This window comes from Zea mays, chromosome 5 (genome assembly GCF_902167145.1).
Source record: "Zea mays cultivar B73 chromosome 5, Zm-B73-REFERENCE-NAM-5.0, whole genome shotgun sequence".
In the NCBI taxonomy this organism is placed as follows: Eukaryota; Viridiplantae; Streptophyta; class Magnoliopsida; order Poales; family Poaceae; genus Zea; species Zea mays.
In genome coordinates, this window is record NC_050100.1 from 82,064,519 (window position 1) to 82,071,933 (window position 7,415).

General features: G+C 48.2%; 1 protein-coding gene across 1 annotated transcript; it reads right to left on the minus strand.

The window, feature by feature from the left end:
• Positions 1–5,846: 5,846 nt before the first annotated feature.
• LOC100384582 (uncharacterized) lies at positions 5,847–7,123 on the minus strand. Its single transcript, NM_001177088.1, has one exon. The coding sequence runs from the start codon at positions 7,106–7,108 to the stop codon at positions 5,927–5,929; it is 1,182 nt and encodes a 393-aa protein (NP_001170559.1). The 5' UTR covers positions 7,109–7,123; the 3' UTR covers positions 5,847–5,926.
• Between the last annotated feature and the right edge of the window lie 292 nt (positions 7,124–7,415).

Below are 7,415 nucleotides of genomic sequence, written 5' to 3' on the forward strand. Positions count from 1 at the left end.
GGCAAGGGCCACACCACTAGGACGTGCCATGTTACAATCCAGAAGCAAAAGGAACTAGCCGAAGCTGCATCTCAACAAGCTCAGTCGAAGCAGGTTATGCATACTGCTTCGTTTCATCCGCCTTATGTCCCACAATACATAGACAACCACCCTGCGGCTTCTGTAGCTTCGGCAAGTCAACCTCAAGCTTCCTGGCAGCAGCTTCCGCCTCCACCTCCATTGCAGCAAGGTCAACAGCCAGAAGGGAGTCAATACGCTCCACAGCAGAGGGACTTCAGAGAACAGTCCGAAGCTCGCACAGTCAACAGCACTGTGCCAGAGTCGAAGCACATTTATTGACATATCCTACCTTTGATAGCAGTCTTTTCTATTCAGTTTTATTTTCTGTGAAGCAAAAAACATTGATAGTTTCCATGTAATAATTTCGTTGTTTCCACGAGAAAAATTTATTTGATTCACAGGCCTAAGTTGCCGAAGCCTAAAATTTCTTCCGTTACCAAGAAGGACCTTCGGACTAAAAATCCTTCGGAGTAACAAAAAGTCGTTCTAAGGAACGCAGAGTAAGTTTATAAAGTCACAAAAAGTCGTTCCAAAGGGAGCGCAGCGTAAGTTTTCTGCTCAGAAGTCGTTCCTAAAGGAATGCAGAGCCTACAGCGAAAAGTCAACGCTGATACCGTCTAAGTAAAAGACGAAGAAGCTCCTAAGGGAGGCTTACAGCGAAAAGTCAACGCTGATGCCGTCTAAGTAAAAGACGAAGAAGCTCCAAAGACGTTCCTAAGGGAATGCAGAGCTTACGAATATATTTTATGTGTATCTTCGGAACAAATGTCACATGCATAACATAACATCATCACATCATTTTGCATAGCATAAGCATCATACATCATATCGCATTTGGCAAGAGAAGGGGACACTCTCAACCTTCGAAGGGATGCTTTGAAAAAGTGACATTGAAATTGTATAGCTTCGGAATACAGTTTCGGGGAATATTTTCACGAAACATAGGCGAACTTTATCAGATCAATATCAAAGTTGCATAGCTTCGGAAAATAGCTTCGGAAAATGTTTTCACGAGGCATCGATGTCATTCATCAGAATAATTTTGGCGAAGGCTATCTTCTTCACGACGCATGAAAAGAAGGGAAGGTGTTTTTTCGCCGAAGGCTCAAAAGTGGTATGTATTTAAAGTTTCATGCATCGTAAAGAATTCAATAATGAAAAGAGACTTGTATATTACATTCAAATGTACAAAGTGTTGCATAGATTACACTTTAAATGTTTTTTCCAAATAGCACCTAATCTTCCCTCAATACTGCTTCGGCGGCTTCATTCAGAAGTTGGTCAACAACCTTGTCCATGATAGTTTCGGCCATTTGATTAATTTCTTCATCCCCTTTTGTGTGGGGGTCGGCAGATCGTCCAACAGTTTCTGAGCGAAGAGAACACTTCTTCAGTACTTTTACAAATCGTGAGCAAAGTTTAAAATGAAAATTACAACGCAACAAGAACGACTAGTTGGTACCTAACTGTCCTTCGGGCTCCCTACTCCTTTCGGCAGCGTCTGCTACTCTTCTAGCATCGTGAATGCCTTTTTCGCTTCTTTCAATGATCTCTCGCGCCATTCCTCGGCCGCCGTCGTTCCAGATATCAGTAAAAAATTTGCCACCAACCACGCTCGCTTCGGCCGTGGGGTCCTTGATGTCTTCGGTAGATAAGGTAGCTTCGGATTGAGCTAAAAATTTTACATGTTCGCAACCTTTCTTCTCTAAGACGGAAGCAATTCCTCTGGCGCCCGAAAAAGCGCATATGTCGCCACGACTGTTCAGAATCTCTTCGAAGGCCTCTGCTTCGTGGCTAATCCATTCCAGCGGACCTTCGGGATTGCCTCGAGAGAAATTCTCTTCGCTGGAAAAGGCGCCTACGCTGGCGAAGCTGGATTTAATTTTATTCACACATTCTACAGATTTGACATAGTATTTCCCCTGAGATGTGCGAAACTCCTTAACTTTTGATTCCAACTTGTTGACCATAAAATCACTAAGTTCTCGTTTCGTTTCCTCAAGCGCGCGCTCCTCTTTAGCTCTAGCCAGCTGTTTCTGAAGATCTTTAATCTCGCGTTTTTGAGCTTCGGCCTGGGCCTTTGAAGCAGCTTCGTCTTTTTTCACTTTATCTACCAGTGTAAGTAGAATTTTATCTTTTTCCAAAGCTTCGTTTCTCAGTTTGATAACTTCGGAGCGTAAATTATTAAACGCAATTTCATAACTTTCATCTTCGGCGCTCTTTTGCGCTCTTAACGCGTTGCTTAGGATCAGGCCCTATATGAAAAAAGAATTCATATAAGAAAAAAGGAATGAGTTGCGTAAAAAAAAATAGGGGGTTTTTTCTCAAGTGTTTAATTCCCGTACCTTCAGGCTGTTGTACGCGAGGCTGTCTGCGAGATCCTCTTTCGTCATGGCACTTAACCCAGCTTCAAGCTTCGGAAAGCCTATGCTTCTCGCCATCTCTCGGCAGACAGATAGCTCTTTGTTATCAGGCAGGCAGTATAAGAAGTCATCTTCATTTGTTCCATTGAATATTACTGCCCCCTTCGGATATTTCAGCTCCTTTGCATAATGGTTGGCCTCATGAGTTTCTTCCTCAGATAGCTTTTTCCCCGAAGCATGTCGTATGATGTAATCATGCATGCCGGCAGGTGCTTCGGGGATGACGGTGTCCGTTTCTTCAACTAATATTGGTTCCGGAATTTTTACTGCTTCGGCTTCAAAAGGATGTTCTTTGAAGGGCTCTGAAGGCCCAGCTTCAGCTTCAGCTTGTTGAGCCGAAGCTTCAGTAGAAGCTTCAGCAACTTCAACACTCTTTTTTGGAATTGTGCTTGAAGACTTAATTGTCTCCAAGACGTCTAGTACATTTACCATTCTTTTCCTTTTTGGGGTCATTGATGGCCCCTTTTGGTTTTTTGCTGTCCCAATGATTGCTGTAGGACTCAAAACTTCTGATGTTTTGGAGCCCTCAGTTGCTTCTCTTACCTCCTCAATTTTTTCTGTGAGTGGCGCTTCGGTTTTCTCTTTTGTTTCTGACAACAAAATGTTTGATTGTTCTGATTCTATCTTTGGTGGCACTTCGGCCGTTTCTGCGATCTCTGGCAACAAGGCTGGCTCGATTAGTTTTTCAGCTTCGGTGGCTGAAGAAGTTTTCCCGGTAAACTCCGGCACCGAAGCTGGTTCAATATAACGCGGCCGTTGCGTAAGAACCTTTATCTTTTTCCTTTTCGGTTCTGGCTCGCTAGGAGCAGCTGCAGCTTCTTCTTTTGCAGAGATTGTGTTTTTTCTCTTCTGCCTTCGAATGGGATAGCAGTAATGAGGGTAGACAAACCCAATGGCATCAAATACCCGATTCAGTCTCTTCTTTTTTCGGCCTCCGAAGGCTGCTGACATTGCGTTATCTTCAGCCTTCGAGTAGGTCCCGAGTAGCTCATCACTTAAATTGTCAATGCTTTTCAACCACTCATCATCTGGCTCAATAAATTTATCTCCAAATTTGAAGGTGTACTTCAGTCTCACAAGCTCACCTTCGTCGGCCTCTTTTATGGTTTCTTGTGGCATTTCCCATTTCTCAGCAAGCGGCCACACCCTGAAGGCGATATGTTCTTGTACTAAGTCCCTTGTTCCTATAAAAGAGCAGACAACGCCGAAGGCTCTTTGGCACTCTTCGGCGGCTTCGTTCATTTCAACCTTCGGCCTCCGAAGGCCGAAGCTTTGCCAAATAGGACGCATAATTATACCTTTGATGTCTTCTCGTGCTGATAGGTCATTCTTCACATAAAACCATTCTGTCATCCAATCCCCGGGCCATCTCTTCCGAAAGGTTGGTACGGGACAGCTTGCCCCGGACCGAGAAACGAAGCTGTAGCAGCCAAAGTTGTTATGGTACTGTTCTTTGCCCCAAGGCTTTGTTTCATATAATAATTCATGAACATTACAAAAGCTTCTTGCGTCAGGCTTCAGACCTTGACTCCTCGCGGCCCACACGAAGATATTTAGCCTTATAATTGCCTCGGGAGTAAGTTGATGAAGATAGACTTCGAAGATTTTCAACACCTCCACGACGAAGCTGCTCAAGGGGAATCGCAATCCAGCTTTCAAAAAGCTTCGGTACACCACAACTTCATTTTCTTCAGGGTGTGGACAAGTTTTTTCCCCTTCGTCCGCCCTCACAATGGACAGATCCCGGAAATACCTTCCTCTCATATTAACAAGATGATTCTCTTTGATAGTTGATTTACCATAAACTGAATGGCTTGGTCGCCAGGGGCGATCTTCGGAGTCTTCGCCACCGCTGTCCATATCATAACTTTCACTGTCACCAGTATCTTCAGACAGCCCCTCCAGAATTTCCTTGGTAATCTTTTCTGTGTTGGACTTCGACATCGCTATAAGAAACCCTAGGTTCTTCTCTTCATCAAGACTCAGCTTCATCTCAGCAGCAGCCTTCTTAGCAGCTTCAGACATCTTCGGAAGCGCTAAAAAACTGTTTCTAAAAGCCGAAGCTTCAAAGCTAAAAACTTAGCAGATCACAGTGCACAAGAGCTAAAAAATGAGTGAGCAGGAGTGGTTGGCCAGAAAGCGTGCAAAATAAGTTTGCGTATGGCCGTATTTATACGCTTGATGCGTTGAAAGATGAAAGACCCCACTTGTCATTGAATGTTGCTATTCTAGCAAAGGGAAGGTGTTTTTTCGGACCTTCGGCATAAAGCCTTCGTTCATATCGCAATCTGAATTTATTATTTCAAACAAATTAATATTGCGAGGGGCTACTGTTGGGGGCCTTCGGCTTCCGAAGGTCCTCAAAAACATGATTTAACAATGTTTCTGGAGTATAATGTGTGAACAGGTATCTTCGGACTTGAATCAGAAAGGGAGAAGCTCAAAAGATACGAAGGTTGACACAGTGCCGAAGCTGTGAAGCAGGAAAGCTTCGGCATGTTCGCAGAAAGGGGAACCGACTTAAAGATGAAAAGGCCATTTAGACCTTGATAGAATGCTATAGAATTATCACCAAATGTAAAGGGCATGTATGTAATTTTGTATGGGTTGTACCCCGTGCCTATAAATAGGTGAACAGTACCCCCGTACTGTTCACGCGGACTTGGCATTTGCTTTTGCGTCACGCTTGTATTTTCATTTCCTTCCAGGCCGAAGGTACATTTATAATTCAATGTTGTTTCTATTCCTTTATGATGAGTTAATAAAGTTAAATGAATAATGTTATACGATTATTCACGCTATCTTTTATGTTTCATATGCTTCGTCTTTTACTAATGTACATTATAGTGATGAAGGTTAATCCTTCATGACCTTCGTCCGGGGATCGTTATATCCTAAGGGAAATAATGCTTCGAAGGACGAAGGATCTTAACGTTTAACATTTTCTGTGTTGCCTTGTTCTTAACTCATAGCATTTGAGAACAAGTCCCCAACAGCAATGGCTGACTCATTAAAAACCTATTTAGGTAAAAACTCACCATTGTGAGAAAACCCTAGATAAGAAAAAAGAGTACAACACACAGCTAACTAGTCGTGCTTGGATCTAATCATGCATAATCGTGCCTAATCGTGTCTAGGGGCTAATCGTGTCGTGCCCGTGCCGGCCCAGCGTGCCTGATGCTCGGCCCAGGCACGGCACTACCTATCGGGCCGTGCCGGCACGGGCCGGCCCGTTTAGCCCGGCCCGGCTGGCCATCTATACCCTGCTCTAATCATCCTCATCCGCCCAGGATTTTTTTTTTCATGGCTGCTTTATCTCCTACCGCACATACCGGATGCAGTCCGTCTTCCTCCCCTACTTCTCTGCTCCCTCTCTTCCTCAGCAGCGACCGAGCTCCATCTCTGGCGAGCTCGCCCTGCCCCACGGCGTTCCTCCCCTTTCTTCAATCTCCCGCCGCACCGTGCCGAACTCCCTGTGCACGCGTGCCCAGGATTTTTCTTCTCTCCGTGGCGCTAGCTCTCTGCCGGCCGCGAGCCCCTGCCATGGCCGCCGAGCTCCCTCCAGTCCTCTCTGCTCGCCGAGCTTCTTCCAGCCGCGCCGATCCGGAGTTCCGCCGTCCGCGCCCCTGCTCTGCTCTCTGTTCGGCCATGGCCGCCGAGCTCGGCCCTGCCCTCAACGCCAGCGTCCTCTGCTCTTTCTTCAGGCAGCCGCCGGCCGAGCTTCGCTTCTCTCCTCCCAGCCGAGCGGCTTCCCCTCCGTGCTCCCATGGCGCGTCCTGCTCCCTGCGCGTCCCTGGATCGCCCAGCCCAGCCGCGCCTGCTTTCCATGGCCGCGGCAACGTCCTGCTTCTCCACCGGATATCGCGCGCCCGGGTTCCCGCTCTCTGTTTGCCGCGCGCAGCCGGCTTCTTCCCCGCGCGGCAGCTCCCTAGCGCGCTCGACCTGCCCCTGTACGACACCCATCTCCCCTGCTCCTCCGGCGACGCGACTTCCTGCTCATCGTCCGCGCGCCCTCCAGCTCTAGTGGCCACGCGCGCCTCGCGCGCGCTTGCTTCCCTGCCGACGCGCCCCCGACGCCGCGCTGAGCTCTCTGCGCCGCGGTTCTCCCTCAACCAGCCCCAGCCGAGCTCTCCGGTTTCTCCTCTGCGCGCCCAGCTCGCCCAGTCTGCGCGCCGAGCTCCCTCGTCGCGGCTTCCTGCTTCCTCGTCAGCGCACCTCTCACTCTGGTCTCCTGTGTCGCGTTCGCCCAGATCGCCGCCATTGAGTTTCCTGACGTGCCCCCTCAGCTCACTTGCCGCGCTCGCCTTGGCTCCCAGTTCGGCGCGCGATTTTGGAGCTCTGCGCGAATGGCGCGCGGTCTGGTGCTCTGCGGCAAGCGCTTCGTGTGGGTGGTGTGGTTTCCAAACTGCGTGATGCGCTGGCTCGATGCCCAGACCCCGGCCTCCGTTGTGCTCGTCTGCCTCGGCAGCAAGTACTTCGTGTCGGAGCAGCGGCAGCGACGCCCACCTTTGCGTCGTGCTCACCAGATCGGGCCTCGCGTCGTCGATCTGTGCAATTCCTGTTAGCTCAATTCCTGTTCGGCTATCGGTTTCGCCGGTCGTCGATTTTCTATTTGTCATGGTCATCCCATCGGTTGTTCCTATCCGAGCTAGCCCAGCTCGCCAGCCGTCGTGCATCTTTAGGGCTTGTTCGGTTAGCTCTCAATCCACGTGGATTGAGTGAGATTGGATGGGTTTGAATCCCAAACAAGTCAAACTTCTTAAGAATTTTTTCAATCTCATCCAATCCATGTGTATTGGGAATAACCGAACAAGGCCTTACCCATTGAGCCGTGTGTTGCCGCGTTCACCTCGTTGTGCCATCATCGTCGTCAAATGGAAATCGCCGCGCTGGCACGTCGATATCGTCGATCGCCATCCTCGTCTACGCCAA

Bases quoted from the DNA above. Each gene is read 5' to 3' on its own strand.
- LOC100384582 (NM_001177088.1), bottom strand. From the start codon at position 7,108: ATGACCATGACAAATAGAAAATCGACGACCGGCGAAACCGATAGCCGA.